The 16,800-nt window shown below is 40.8% G+C and overlaps 1 protein-coding gene across 1 annotated transcript; it reads left to right on the plus strand.

The window, feature by feature from the left end:
- Positions 1-13,241: 13,241 nt before the first annotated feature.
- On the plus strand, positions 13,242-14,278 carry LOC145415025 (zinc finger MYM-type protein 1-like). The gene is made up of 2 exons (XM_080284442.1): positions 13,242-13,935; positions 14,016-14,278. The coding sequence occupies exons 1-2, from the start codon at positions 13,242-13,244 to the stop codon at positions 14,276-14,278; spliced, it is 957 nt and encodes a 318-aa protein (XP_080140568.1).
- The last annotated feature ends 2,522 nt before the right edge of the window (positions 14,279-16,800 follow it).

Raw genomic sequence — 16,800 nt, forward strand, 5'->3', positions numbered from 1 at the left:
GGGATGTGTCAACGTCTAGGGTAGAGCTGCAAGAGGTGGACCAAGAATGGCCTGGGACAAGGTTATAGAGTGTGACCTCAGGAAATAGAGAAGTTGCCAGAGATCGAGCAGTGTGGAGAACCACTGTTAGGTGACCATGGCCGACCCATGCAAGCATGTTGGAGTCTTTGTGTGTGTGTGTGTTCTTACCTAATTGTTCTTACCTAATTGTATCTTTACAGGAATGAGTCAAGCTCGTACTGTCCCGTGTCTTAAACCATTTTTATCGTACATATCCTTGAATTTATGAATTGTTTTGGCACACACTATTTCATTCGGTAGTGAATTCCTATCTATCTATCTATATGCCTAGGCTGCTTCCCCCAAGGAAAGGGAGGTAGCCGAGACAGGACGACTTGCTCTCCATTTACTCATCCATTCAAACACATTTATTCGCATCTTAGCCCCAAAGGGGAGAACGGACAGATCCTCACCGCATCACACCGCACAAGGGTCAACTGCGCAATGCAATCAGTGACATCCACAGCAGGGCCCGACAGCAGAACTGGTTTACCCCTGCCACATCATAACAGACCCATCCCCTTACCCGCACCTGACCTGACTAGCTGATCAGACCAAATGCGGGAGAATATCCCCTCAGGGCTGCGTCATCACTTATTCATTCACAATTTCTCTCCATTTATTTCTGTCACGCACAGCCACTCTTCCTTGCTCAACAGACATCCCTCTCGCATCCAGCGCTCTCTTCACACTGTCCATCCATCCTATTCGTGGTCTTCCTCTCAGTCTTACACCTCTCACATCAGATCTAGTTATCTTTTTCACCAATCGCTCATTATCCATTCTCTCCATATGCCCAAACCATTGCAACACCCTCTGCTCAACTCTACCAGCCATCTCCCGAACAACTCCAGTTCTCCTTCGCACTTCATCATTTCGCACTCAATCCATACGCGTCACTCCACACATACTCCTCAGACATCTCATCTCCATTACATTCAAACTTTTCCTCTCTGCTACACCCATATTCCATGTTTCAGCCCCATATAATGCAGTCGGTACCACAACACCCTCATACAGCCTTCTCTTTACATCCATTCTAAGCGAACGACATTTAAACACTTTTTTCATTCCTCCCAGCACCTTTCCTACTTCATTTATTCTAAACTTCACTTCTGCATCTATTCTTCCATCCACAGTAACATGTGACCCTAGATATTTAAAACAATCTACCTGCTCAAGCAACTCACCATTCCAAACTATATTCATCCCCCTACCATCTATCAACCTCGTACACTTCATCACTTTACTCTTATTCTCATTTACTTTCAATTTCCTCCTTTCACACACCCTTCCAAACTCTTCTACCAACTGTCTCAATCTCTCCTCTGAATCAGTCACCAGTGCAGTATCATCTACAAACAGCAGCTGCTACAGATTCCACTCTCCTCCATCAACATTTACCAGACTCAGACCACCTAAAACTCTTGCATTCACCTCCCTTACAACACCATCCATGTAAATATTAAACAACCAAGGCGACATCACACATCCCTGTCGCACCCCCACTCTCACGGGAAACCAATCACTCACAGCATTTCCCACTCTTACACACGCTCTACTATTTACATAAAAACTTTTCACCCCTTTTAGTAACCTACCATCAAGTCCATACAATCTTAAAACAGTCCACAAAGCCTCCCTATCAATTCTATCATATGCTTTCTCCAAATCCATAAATGCCCAAAACACATCCTTGCCTTTCGCTAAATACTTTTCACACACTTGTCTCACATCAAACACCTCATCAACGCATCCCCTCCCTCTCCTAAAGCCACACTGCTCATCACTAATCACTCCCTCTGTACCCTCTCTAACTCTCATAATTAACACTCTACCATACACTTTACCTACAACACTCAACAGACTTATACCGCTAAAGCTAGTACATTCATACTTATCACCCTTGCCTTTATACAACGGGACCACACAAGCACTTGCCCAGTCAATTGGCACCATACCTTTCTCAAAGCACACATTCAATAATCTTACTAACCAGTCAACAATAGACACTCCACCACCCTTCAGGCATTCCACAGCACACCCATCCATACCTGCAGCTTTCCCTGTTTTCATCTCCTTTACTGCCTTCTCCACTTCCTCCTTCGTGATCAAAGAATCATTCAACTCTCCCAACACATTTATTCCTTGCACCCTTCTATCTGCCACAATCTCAGCCACCCTTTCCTCCTCTACATTTAACAATCTTTCAAAATACTCTGCCCATCTCTTCCTTACTGCATCCATCTCAATTAACATCCTTCCATCCTCTGCTTTTACTTGTTCTTCCTTCCCAGACTCTCCCTTTCGCACCCTTTTCACCTCCTTCCAAAACATTTTCTTATTCTGTTGAAAATTCTCTGTCAGCCGCCTACCCCACCTCTCATCTGCTGCCACTTTAGCATCACGCACAGCCCTTCTCGCTCTATTCCTCTTTTCCTTATACCTTTCATACGACATCTCATCCTTCCTCTGCAGCCACACTTCATATGCACGTCTCTTCTCAGCCACAGCCATACTTACTTCCTCGCACCACCATTCACTTCCTTTTCTTACACCACCACCCACACGTCTCACACCACACACCTCTTCTGCATGCCCCACCACAGCACTCTTAAACAATTGCCATTCCTCCTCCACGCTGCCATTTTCCCGATCTTTCACTGCGTTCCACTCATCTTTCAATTTCTCCTGATACTCTATCTTTTTCTCTCTTTTATCCAACTCACTCACTTTCAAAACCTCCCTGCCACACCTAACTCTCCTAGCTCTCACCCATCTCTTATCTACTCTTAACTTTCCCTCCACCAGGTAGTGGTCAGACATACCTCCACCCTCCCCTCTCAGAACTCTCACATCCAACAATCTTCCTATTACATTCCTAGACACAACCACATAGTCCATCAAGGCTCTATCAACAACCATTCCACCCTCCTGTCTCACCCATGTATACTTATAAATATCTTTCTTCTCAAACAGCGTATTCCCAATCACCATCTCTCGCTCAACACACATCGCTATCATTCGTTCCCCATTTTCATTTCTTCCAGGCACACCATGCATACCAACTACGCCTTCAACTGCTACATTTCCCACTCTAGCATTCAGATCTCCCATCATTACCACATTCACATTCGCTCCAAAACTCTGCAGACACTCATCAACATCATTCCAGAAAGACTCCCTCTCTTGTTCATCCCTTTCACTACCAGGGCCATATGCACTCACAAACACCCACAACTCACGTTCAAATTTCGCTTTCACCCACATCAGTCTCGATGACACCTCCTTCCATTCAGTCACACACTGCTGTACTTCCGGACTCACTAACAAGGCCACACCTTCTCTTGCCCTTCCTCTATTAACACCTGACAATCTTCCATTCACACTTCCAAACATAGATTCCCCCTTCCCTTTCATCTTCATTTCACTCAAAGCTAACACATCCAACTTTCTTCTCACAAACATTCTCCCAATCTCCTCCCTTTTAGCCTCAATTGTACTACATCCACGCACATTCATAGACCCAATCTTCAGGGTACGGGGATAACTCCATCCCCCATCCCTTTCTCTGGCCTGTCTCTTTTTCAGAACTAAAAAACAGAGGAGGAGGTCCCTAGTCCCCTCACCCCGCCCCTTTTAGTCGCCTTTTACGACACGCAGGGAATACGGTGGCAGTATTCTTCCTAACACAACCTGGCCGCAGAGTAGTAGTACCACCCCATAGTGCGGCCAGGTTGTGTCGCCCCCGCCACTGATCAATAACCCTATATGGGAAACTAAATTTCCTTACGTGTTTATCGCCTCTCTTTTTCTGCAGTTTTCTGCAGTGTCCTCTTGCTGATGTATCCCCATAGGTTATATAATCATTTATGTCTATTTTCTCCCCTGATATGCATTTGTATAGCGTAATCATGTCTCCTCTTTTCCTTCTCCTCTGTAGTGTAGGTAGATTCAGTTTTTCTAGACTTTCTTCGTGGCTTAGATCTCTAATGCTTGGTACCCATCTGGTAGCGGCCCTTTGAACTTTTTCATTCGTATCCATGTGTTTTTTGAGATGAGGACTCCAGACTACTGACGCATACTCCAGGGTTGGTCTGATGAATGATGTTATTATCTTTCTTAGCATGTCTTCGTTTATGTATATGAATGCTATTCTCATATTTGCAAGCATGGATCTTGAATTTGGCTCTCTCTTGTATTTTGTTTTTCTCTTCGAAGGAACAGTTTTGCGGGCTCATGGCCTTTGGTTCCTTCTTCTTCGCATAAAAAGAAAAAAAAAGCAGTGTATACATGTTCCGTACCTTCTTACTGATGTGGTCAGCTGGAGATAGTCTGTTATTGATAATCACACCTAGGTCCTTCTCTTTGTCTGATGTGTGTCCTAACTTATAATCCCAGTCAGGTCTTTTTCCACTTTTACCAAACTTGATTACATGACACTTGTCCACATTCAATTCCATTTGCCACGTATTGCTCCATTCATGAGGTTTATTTAATTCTTCTTGTAGCTCTTTACATGAGTCTGTGTTAGTAATTCTCCTTTGTTTTTTTGCATCATCAGCAGACATATTTAGATAGCTTTAATTTCCAATGTTACTGTCTATATCATTTACATACACTAAAAACATAATTGGTGCCAGCACTGAGCCCTGTGGAACTCTGCTGGTCACTTCCCTCCATGATGAGTAATTTCCCCTTGGTACTGTTCTCATTTCCCTTTTTTTGAGAAAATCTTGCATCCAACAGTACAGTTTGCCTCGGATTCCTCCTTGATGGTACAGTTTCCATAAAAGTCTTTGGTGCGGTACTTTGTCAAATGCTTTCTTGAAATCTAAAAAGATACTGTCCACCCATCCTTCTCTTTCCTGTACTGTGTTTGTTACTCTATCATAGTAGCTCAACAAATTAGTAACACATGATTTTCCCTTTTTGAAACCAAACTATCTTTCTGTTATCATACTGTGTTCTTCTAGATGATTTACCCAAACTTTTCTTATCAGCTTTTCTAATACCTTGCTTACAACACTGGTTAGTGATACTGGTCGGTAGTTGAGTGGATTTTGTCTATTCCCTTTCTTACAGGTAGTTTACCTTGTCCCAAGGATTCCTTGAAAATTAAAAATAATGGTTTACATAACTCCTTTGCACATTCATGTTGCACCCAACATGAAATTTCATCAGGACCATTGCTTTTCCTATGTCTAATTTACTTAGCTCCTCCTGTATTTCTTTTTCTGATATTTGTATATCTGGTGTTATGGGTGGGCATGCATGTTCTATATGATCCCTCTCAAAATTTTCTTCCGTTAAAACTGATTGGAAATTGTTATTTAGTTCATTCATTCATTGCCAGACGCCATGTATCCCAGACGGGGTGGCCAAGGGCTTAGAGTTAATTGTTTTTTACAGGGAGGGGCACTAATCCTCCACCAACCCCACTTGACGTAGGGATGCCAACAGCATCTGGTGTTCCCAGACGGTCACCCATCCAAGTACTAACCAGACCCAACGTTGCTTAACTTCGCTGATCGAACGTGCTTCACAAATATCCTTCTCTTGTGTGTAGATGATCCCCTTATCTGTAATGGATTGTATTTTATCTTTTACTTTGGTTTTGCTTCGGATGTAACTGTAAAATAGCTTCGGTTGATCACAACTTTTATTTACGATGTCCTCCTCAAACTGTCTTTGGGCGTCCCTCCTTATTCTTGTATAATCGTTTCTTGCCTGTTTATAGTTGTTATATGCCTTTCACTATTGTGTCTTCTGTATCTATTCCACAACAAATCCCTTTTTTCTTTTGATTTTTTACATTCTGTATTGAACCATTTCTTTATTTTCTTTTCTGCTTCTTTGTGCTGTGGGATGTACTTCTGGACTCCTATTTCATAAAGTTCACAGAATTTTTTATATATAACATTTAAATCCTGTCCTCTAAGCTCTTTTCCCCAATCTGTTTCTAAGAAGTATTTCTTTAGGTCATGAGAGTTGCCCTTTTTGTAATTAAGTCTCTTTTTGTAACTTTCATTACTATTAACTATGTCATATGAAATCCTTAAGTTGTAACTTACTACTTCGTGGTCACTTTTGCCGAATGGAGGGTGATACGTTATATTGTCAATATCATTTTCTTGCCTAGTAAATATAAATTCTAGTACTGATGATATGTCAAGTCCTCTTTTTCTGTTTTTTTTTTTTTTCTTTTACATGCTGTGTTAGGAGAAACCCCTGCACAAGGTCCAGGAGCTTTAGTTCCCAACAGCTTTCCTGGCTTTTTATATCTAGAGTATTCCAGTTTATATTTGTATTGAAATCACCAGTTAGTATAATTCTTTCAGATTTCTCCACCATTCTATGTAGTAGTGCTCTTAAACTTTGAACTGTTTTCTCTGCCAAGTCTTCATATTCTCCTTTTTCTCAAATGTTTGATCTGGGCGGCATGTATAAATTTGCCACAATTACTTTCCCTTCAGACTTACTAATCTCTACTGCGATCAGTTCTACCTATGATGGTACATCTAGTTCTGTTTCCTTGATCTGCAGATTTTTCTTTGTTAATATTATAATTCCTCCTCCTTTTTTTAAGTTCCAATCTCTTCTCCATATAATGTATTCCTCTAAATTTAGTGTATTGTTTGATATCCTTGGTGTTAATTTTGTTTCAGTGTGTGTGAGTGTGTGTGTGTGTGTGTGTGTGTGTGTGTGTGTGTGTGTGTGTGTATATATATATATATATATATATATATATATATATTTATATATATATATATATATCTGTGTGTGTGTGTGTGTGTGTGTGTGTGTGTATAGTCAGTGACTAGGGAGGAAATATTTCAGTAGTAATATAGGTAAAGTGTGGAGAGAAAATTGCTGAATGCTGTAAAGAGTTTTCATGATGTAAGAAGCCTTTGTAAGAGCTGAAGAATGTGTAAGTGTGTGGAGTAAGTTGTGAGAAGTGAACACAAGAAGTGTAAAATCGGGAATGAAGTTGATGATGAACAGTGAAAGGGGAACTAATTCTAGTTTAATGTTGTTTGCTAATTTTGAACAGAGTCTTCGTAGACTGGTTCTGTGTCCTCTGAAGTGGCCAGGGTACAGATTGGTGAATGACGGTGGTTAGTGCCGGCGTTAATGCAAAGGTGTCGTATTTTAGAATGGCATAAATATAATGGAATAAGAATGGAGTCATCAGAAATAAGGCTATTAAGGCACAGATTTTGGTTACATGGGCTGAGCCAGGGCTAAACATTGTAGAGATTCGTAACATATGTGAAGATTGGAAGTCTACACATCGGAGGGGAGAGAGAGTGTGTGGGCATATATGGTTTGGTCACATGTTGATGAAATTCGTACAAATCGGTCAGTGTGGAGTTCAGAGCAGGTGCAGAAGACCCAAAAAGAAGGTGGATGGAAAGAAGCCATGAATTTAATTATGAAAGCTGAAATAGCAGAATATTCGATGGAGAGAAATGAAAAAAGAAGTGCTGCATTATGAGATGCCTATAACGAGAGTTGCGTCACTCTTTAAACTTAACTGTCAATGAAATGGTCGGTGTCACATGGACATCAGGAAGCACGTTTTGTTTGGACTGTTTGTCTTGTGAAGAGAAGAGAAGAATTTCTACAGCTACAGCTGCGTGTGAATTATTGGGTGGCCCATTTCACAAGACACTATTTCGCTGTTCTTCCTATTTGTGAAAGGTCCCACTTTATGCATTAAAAGTTATGCAAATGAATGTACTGATGATGATGACGATATACTTTCTTCGTGCGGGCGACATAAAGTAAGAATACATGCATTTTTGCACAGTCACTAGAGGTTCGTCTGGCTACAGTTAGGTATATGCTACTTTGTACAGCACTGAAGACTTAGTGTGAGGCGGTAATGCCACTCTTGTCGTGTTGTGGAGATATTACCTGAGGTGCTGCTGGGAAGGGCGGGGCGCTGGGTGGAGCCTGTGTGAGACCAGTGCCTACACACCTCACCAACACCAGACACAAAACCTGCAAACAAATATAATATTACTGTAATACATGCCACACCACGATTTTATAAAAGAAAATAAATTAACCATATACTCAGGATATAATCTTTGACTACTAAGATTTCAAGCAGCTGAATAATACTCGGTGTTGGTTCAATAGTATATTGAGGTGTCTAATCAGTGGAACGCTGATTTAATTCTTTGTGCATGTCTAACTTATATATATATATATATATATATATATATATATATATATATATATATATATATATATGTGGATAGATAGATACAGAAGATGAACAGAAAACAGAAAAAGAAATGAATAAAAAATAATCCATACACCAAATAACAGGTGTCCTCCATTCATAAAAAATCTGTAACAGTTGGACTTAGTCGTGGGTTGTAGTCTGGGAGGAAGCCACTCTTGGAAAGCGAATTCCAAAGAGATGCAGTTCGGGGAATAAAACATTTCTGACAGGCAGAAGTTCCGCAATAGGGAAGTGATACAATCCAGTCATGAGGGCTACCAGATGCCCGTGTAGCACAGGGAAGGGCGTGGAGACGTGGCACAATTGATGCAACTTCGTCTGAGCATTTGCCATAAAAGCATCTGTAAAATAATGAAAGGGAGACAACATTCCTTCTTACCTGTGGGGGAGGTAGTTCATCTGTAACAGAGCGATTATTAATAATTCTAATAGCTTTGTTCTGAATTTCATCCAGTTGTTTTACTGCAACTTTTCCACATCCACCCCACAAGGGTGAGCAATATTCCAGGTGAGAGCACACATGACTCTTGTAAATTGTAGGCAACTACTCATGAGTGAAGAAGTTGCAGATTCTGTACAATAATCCAAGTTTCTTTGAAACAGTTTTACCAAATGATTTAACATGAGAGGTTCAGCTGAGACACTGTTAAGCGGAATACCGAGAATTTCAATACTTTTAGCAATAGGAATATTAGTATCAATGAAGGTAATATAGGAATCAGGCAATATCTGTAAACTGTATATATTTGGTTTTCCTAGCGTTAAATGAGGCAATGTTAATTTGTCCCCATTCAGTGATCTTAAATGTCTAGATTTATGGAGACTGCTGTACTGTGTAGTGAGTTAGACATATTGAACTTTGTGAATGGGTGTTTAAGTATGAATGAACTGTGAAGTGTAGTCATCTGCATGAGTAAATGGGATTATGGGTGACAGATAAGAGATCATTAATATGAATTAGGAACAGAGTTGGACCCAGGACTGATCCTTGTGACACGCCGGCATTAATCGAGTGGAAACTGGAATATATAACATCTACTTTTATCTTTCTATCACTGAGATATGAGGAAATCAGTGGAAGAAAAGTTGATAGGCCACAGCAAAGGAGTTTAGACAGCAGGGAACGGTACCACATTGTGTCAAAAGCTTTAGAAATATCAAGGGCTACTGCATGGGTTTCTCCATGTTGGTCAATTGACAGACGGGTAGCATGAATCAGGAAACCGTGTAAATTAACAGCGGATCTTTCGTGGCGAAATCCATACTGTTTGTCACTAATTAAGTTGCTGGATTCAAAATGATAAACACTACTTTTATTTAAGACATTATGACATATGTATATCAGTGGTGTAGAGAAACACGAATTTGAGACAGAAGTTTATTCCTGGCTAGTTTCACACAGCTTTGGAGGCACTCTACATTTCAAACAATAAAAATAATAACAACAAAAGAGTAGATGACGTGGTGTGGTCTCATAGCGCTGATGACCAGGTCAGAGAGGAAAAGGTAACGAACCAATCGGCGACCTGCAGACAAAGGATTAACCAAGAGCGTGGTTCAGCAGCGGGACATATAAGTCAGACTGACCTGGAAAAAGTTCATTTCTCTGAAGAAGCCTCTGTGCGAAACTGGTTAGGAATAAACTTCAGTCTCAGACTCGTGTTATCCACATTTTTAAAAGAAAAAATCATGGGTAATTTAAAAGTTTTATCATAAGGCTCCCTAAGAGGAGAGTGAGCGCTTGGTGTGGGGAGCAGCGCTCCCACTTCTGGGGATTTTGTCCCCAGATTGGAACTTTTTAGTGCATCTAGGGATAAATCTGGGGAAATGAGCTTTCTGGGGATTTTCTGGGGAATTCTGATCATGCTTGGTGACAATTTAGGGATTTATGCCTAAATTGATGAATTCATTTCCACTGAAAGGCAGCACATGTATGGGAGGGAGGCAATTGCCCAAGAGTTTAGTGGTCAGCTGTTTTGTGAGCTATATTTTGTATCGAGAATTTTCATTGGGTAATGAAGTCAAACATTTTGACTTCTCAGCCAATCACAGTCCATCTCTGTTCTCTGCTCGGCCTCGGTGCCGGTTTGTTTACATTGATCCTCCACATGTTGAACTCAGTCATACGCTGAGTAAGTGCATGATTTATTATTGATATTATTTTGAGTTATCATCAAATATAGCTTCATATCAGTCCTGCATAAAAGTGAATAGGGTTTGTATATTAAGTGTAATTGTAACAGGATGTCATGTGGTAATAGGATATCATGAAATAAACCCACGTTAAAATGAAAGGTGCAGGCACGTGCAGAGGGGGGGGCGGAGGGGGCTTGAGCCCCTGCCCCTTTGAACCTTGATGCCCAAAGTGCCCTTTTGTCAGAGTTTTTGTGTGTGAAAATCCGTCTGTGCAGCCTAAAATAATAATAAAAAAATAATAATTTAGATCTACCTTGGTCGACCTCGATCACGTGATCCACAATGTGCCCTGCCCTCAGTTGTAGTGATTCGCAATTTTGCATTGCCATTTTCTTTTCTTTTTTCTCGTTGTTTGACGTTTGTCTTTTAGCTGGTATCCGGTTGGGTTGAAAGAGAGAGAGAGAAAAAAAAAAAAAAAACAAGGAACACCAGTTACACCACAGCCACACATTTTAGCCTGCCGTAATTGTACGTGTCCTGGTCGCGTCACAGTGCGAAGCGTCCAGGACACGTCACGGGACTGTTTAGCTGCTAATCAAAGCTGCTGGAGAGGGCCGCGGGTGACAGTGATAGTGCAGATACGAGGGGGTAAACAAACATCTTGTCTGCCGACTCTGCCGCCGGTGAGCATGTTTTGCATTTGCAGTGGTATTCGTTTGTGCATGGATGGTGTATTCTTACAAGATGCAGTGAATTACTATTAAACGGTCTCTGGTAATAAAGGGCAGATTTTGAATGGATTAAATTTGTGGCTATACAGTACAATGTTTGAAGAGGTATGAAATGTCTCCCTGTCCCAGTGTGTTTGTGTGTGTACAGTGTTTTATATGCATCAGATTGTAGTTTAACGATCGCATATGCGGCATTTCATTGTGCAGAGTCTGAGAGATGCCTCGTAAGGAGAGGAGGTTAAAACAAAAACAAAAGGAGCTGTGTGAGGCCGCGAAAGGCAGTGGATCACTTACCAGCTGGATGACAGAGAAAAGAAAAGGTAAGAATAATAGTTACTTGTACCAGCTAGCTATTTACATTGCAGAGTCACAGACTACTACACCCTCCATCTGCCCCACTGCACCCTCCATCCTGCCTCACTACACCCTCCATCCTGCCTCACTACACACAGTTTCAATGTTGTTCTGAATAACAATACCAATCAATAATTATCCCACCATTCACGATAGACAATGTAACAGCAGATTGTACCTTGTTTCTAGATGGACTGGGAGCGAGTCATGAATCAGATGAGAGAATGGAAGGAGAGAAAGAAGAAGACACTGTGCATCAGAGAAATGAGAGCTTGCTGGAAACAGAGAGCCAGGAGGAGACAGAGGCTGGAGGAAGGCCTGGAAGGGTGTCAGAGGTTATTGAGCCCACACAGAATGTTGAGGTAGAGGAAACAGCTATCCAGGAGAAAGATGTTGGAGTTAGAGAGGCAGAGCCTGAATTACAGATTACACAAACTGTGGAGGTAGAGGGAGCAGCAAGCCAGGAGGAGGCAGATACCAGAGGGAGGCAAACATTCTCACACCTGCTTGAACTTACCCATCCAAATGATCCTGCCCATGTCCAACAACATAACATCAAATGTGATGATTCCTTCATTCAGTTTTGCAACAGTACCGGACCCTGTCAACCAGTACTCTCATCCTTTCCAAAAAATGAAAAAGGGCGGTCATTTCAAAAGAAATGGTATGAGAACAACACATGGCTAGAGTACTCCCCAAGTCTTGACGCAATGTTTTGTTTCAGCTGCCGTCTTTTTTTGAGTGAAGAAAAATACACAAGCCGGAAAACATGGAAATCAGAAGGAGTTTATCAGTGGAGAAAGGCTCTTGATAGAATTAAAGATCACAGTGCCTCAGAATCACACATGTGTAGTATGGTGAGGTGGAACAATTCAAAAAAGAGATCACTGGAGGCAGCTTTCGAAATGGGTGACCGTGCATCACAAGCTGCTAAAGACAGGGAAAGAGAAAAAAACAGAGAAATCTTGTCCCGTTTACTAGCCACCACACTTTACCTGGCAAGACAGGGCATGCCTTTCAGAGGAGACGATGAGAACCCGTCAAGCCAAAATCGAGGTAATTTCATAGAGTTGGTAGAGTTATTTGGTAAATATGACAGTATAATTAAATTGCACTTAGAATCGGTAAAACAGAAGCAAGGATCTGCTAAAAGACCTCTTGTCTCACTCCTCTCCAACAGAAGTCAGAATGATATGATTAGAGCTTTGGCCATATCAGTAAAAAGAGTGATCCAGAAAGAAATCCAAGAGAGCAAAATCTTTTCAATTCTCATGGATGAAACCACAGATGCTGCACACACTGAACAGGTTTCTTTTGTCATTAGGTATGTGCATAACATGAAAATCAATGAGCGCTTTCTTCAGGTGTGTAACATTCATAACACAAGGGGAGATTCTCTTGAAAACTTAGTGATAGCTCTACTTGAAGAAAATAATCTGAAGTTGGAAAATATCCGGGGTCAAGGTTACGATGGTGCTGCAAACATGAGCGGACGCTTTAACGGACTTCAGTCAAGAATCCTTAAAAGAAATCCAAAGGCATTGTACGTACACTGCCATGCACACTGCCTTAATCTGGTGTTAGTTGAAAGTGCAAAGTCGAACATCTGTTTTGTCAGCTTCTTTAACTTAGTTGAGAAACTTTATGCTTTTGTGGCCAACTCATCCAAACGACACTCTGCATTTATTGAAATGTAGAAGACGATGTACCCTGATCGGCGTCCACTGGAGCTAAAGAAGCTGTCAGACACGCGGTGGGCCTGCAGAGAAACAGCCCTTTGCACTCTGAGGAAGGTCCTCCCAGCTGTCATGCAGTTTCTTGAGGAAATGACACAGCAAGACCCTCCTGACTCTTCAGCAGGTGATGCAATGATTCTACTCAAGAGCATCAACTTTGAATTCTTCCTGTGTTTGGAAATCACCTGTCCAATCTTCCAGGTAACTGCGATGGCTTCTAATGCTTTGCAGCAGAAAGACATGGACCTGGGTGCAGCATACAAAGTTGTTAATGGAGTTTTACAGGGACTGGCGCACAGCAGAACAGAGGAGGAGTTTGATCATATGTATGAACAGGCTACAGAGAAGGTTGCATCAGTGGGCCTGGACCCTCCAACTGAGATTCCTGGTCAAGCTAGGAGGAGGAAAATGCCAGCTAAATACAAGTTCACTGCCACAACAGCTACTGTTGATCACACTTTCCCTACTTTGCAAGACTACTATCGTGTTAAAGTGTATTACGTTTTTGTGGACACAATGACACATGAGCTTCGGAGACGCTTTAAAGGAGAAGATAACTCCACTTGGGAAATCCTAAATGCTTTCCACAGCCTGACAGTTCCAGAGAACTGGAAAACAGCAAATCCTCCAACAGAAGCACTGCAAGCTGTGAAGAAACTCGGTCAGTTCTATAACATTGAAGTAGACAAATTGCATCATACTCATGCCCCTCACCCATCAGTGTGACATCTATTCTTACAGTGGTCAAAGAAAACAATGCACATGTGGTTTTCCCTAACTTGACTGAGCTGCTGAAGACCTACGGCACCCTTCCGGTGTCTACAGCTACGGTGGAACGTTCTTTCTCAAAACTGAAGCTGGTGAAAACAAAACTTCGCACCCTTTGCACAGAGGAGAGGTTGTCGGAGCTTCTTTTACTTGCGATTGAAAAGGATACTCCAGTCAACCTTAGTGAAGTCATTGATATTTTTAAGAGCATGGGCAACAGGAAGTTGCTGTTGTAACTGCAAGAGAAGATGCCACTGTGATGTGTAAACACACACACACACACACACACACACATACACACACACACACCTCTAATCTCTATTCTTTCTCTCATTAATCAGTTACATTTAGTTACATTAATAACATTATAAAATAATTATGAATACATCATTCATGTCTATGATGTCTGTTAATAAATGCAGGATGGATTATGAAACAATAAACATTTAAGATTTCAGAAATATGAATATTTATTATTACTGGCCTCTGTCTACTAATTTATACATGAGTAGTTTGAGTATGAACAATGATGTGGTATGTTGTGATTCGATGTTATGCTTATGAATATGGGTTGCTACAATTCAACCGGTTATAGTCAGGTATGCTTTTGCATCATTTCTCAAATTCATGCTCCATGTGCCCCTTTTTAACTTTTGAGCCCCTGCCCCTCCAACGGTCTCTGCACGGCCCTGGAAAGGTGTATAGTACAGCCATACACCATTTCTACCCGGCTTGGGGTCCCTCTCCAGGTAGGCTAGTAACAAACTAAGTACAAAAACAGCGTATATATAATATGAATGGGTAGATGGGGGAAGTAGAGAGTAAGGCAGGAGTGGTGGCGGCCGTTAGCAGTTGCTTCGAAAGCACACAGTGGATATTATATTTGTATTATTATGTATCTGATGATAGAATATGCTGAAACGAAAATTACATTCGTTTCCGTTGTTTGTTTGTTTATTTTCGTGAGGTACAGTGCATACAAAAACAAATTATTGGAATGCCAAAGCCTGACTGAGTATTGACTCTAGTCAGAAAACAGGGTTTCATTTTACTTTACCTCTTTTTTAGTTCATAGTGAATTCACTCTGGTTAGAAAACAATGCTTTATTTTTTTATTAATACCAAAGCTATGTAAACCAAAAGATTACTGTATAATGAAAAATAAATCTCATAAGTATAAACCACCCATTTCGTCGTATGATTTCAAAAAAATATGATTTTCTTATTTATAAGTACATTTAAATATGTAATTTTAATCTTGGGACTTTTTGTCCAATCTAGGGATTTTTCAGCCCAAGTCTAGGGAATTACTGATCTCTTGTGAGAGCCCTGGTGGGGAGACAAGGAGATGCTTGGTCTCTATGTTTTTATTTCTCGGGAGCAGGATCCAGTCTCCTGCTTGGAGGCTTTCCTTCTCCTAGCCCCATTATGAGTAAGTGGATCGACTTCTAATCCCCTAAAAGGTATTTTGGTTGTATTGTGCCTATGTTAGTAATGTTCTGAAAGTAATATCTGCCCTGGAAATTGTGAGATACGAGAAAAGTACAGAGCAGCTGTGTGTAAGGAGAGGCAGAAACAGCTGTTGTCAGCTTTTTGACGCCCTGGCATAAGGCCAGCCAGTCACGTACACCACCGTAACACTAAAAACTTTTGCAATTATGTAATAAGGTGATGCATTCTTATCCTGTGCAGTATTGTCCTAATGACTAAAAGTTAGGATGGTCACAAGGCAGCTGCATCATCAGTTCCGAGATATATTTCTATGAAAAGTTTTATTTTTCACATTAAAGTATAATACTTTTTTCTTATTACTTTGCTTGAAACTGCCTGAAAGTTCTAACACTTTCGGGGGAATTGATGCAAGTCCTGGCGCAAGTCTTGATATAGTAGAAAGAGTATGACGAGGGCCTTTATAATAATCATCTTTATTGTCAAACGTTTCGACATCTTCTTCATGCCATCTTCAGTGACCTACTGTAGAAGCAATGTAAGTGGTATACGAAAGTGAAGAGTAAAAAAACTGAATATTTATATGAGTTAAAAACGTACTTAGCTTACTATATAAGAACCTATTTAGATACACCTATATATATATATATATATATATATATATATATATATATATATATATATATATATATATATATATAACGTGTACATATACACACATATACACAGACACATTAAAAAAAATACCATAGTCTACCGTAAAGGTTTTCTATGTGTGAATATAACATACAAGGCTTAGGGGATAAGCGGATACTGTGTTATTAAGGCAAGGCTTAATTTTTTTTTTTAATATACAGAGATTCTAAAATTCTTAAGTTTTCATTAGGGCAAGAGTCAAGGATACTGAAATGAATTCTGCTAGGAACAATATTACAGGACTTACAATGTTCCCGCACTGCTGAATAAGGAGGACTGTGCAGGGGGTGACCCGTTCTGGCGGACTGACCTAGGTGCTCGTCGATTCTGATTTTCAGTGAGCGAATCGTGCTGCCCACATACCCCGCTTGGCAACCGGGGCAAGTAAATAGATAGACAATCGATGAGCGCATGTCAGCTGGCATACGATCTTTAAAACGAAAGAAGTTACTAATTTTAAAGGAGTTCATAGGTATGAATCGGAATTCTTTATCTGGAAAAAATTTACGTAGTTTCTCGTCTAATGCTTGTTGCGTCAGCTTAGAGACGTCACCAAGGTATGGAATACGGAAGTAAACGATCTCTTTGTTGACAGTGGGGACTCGTTGTTTCG

The sequence above is a fragment of the Coenobita brevimanus genome, chromosome 101 (assembly GCF_032717465.1).
Source record: "Coenobita brevimanus isolate Jiangsu-jjx chromosome 101, ASM3271746v2, whole genome shotgun sequence".
Lineage (NCBI taxonomy): Eukaryota > Metazoa > Arthropoda > Malacostraca > Decapoda > Coenobitidae > Coenobita > Coenobita brevimanus.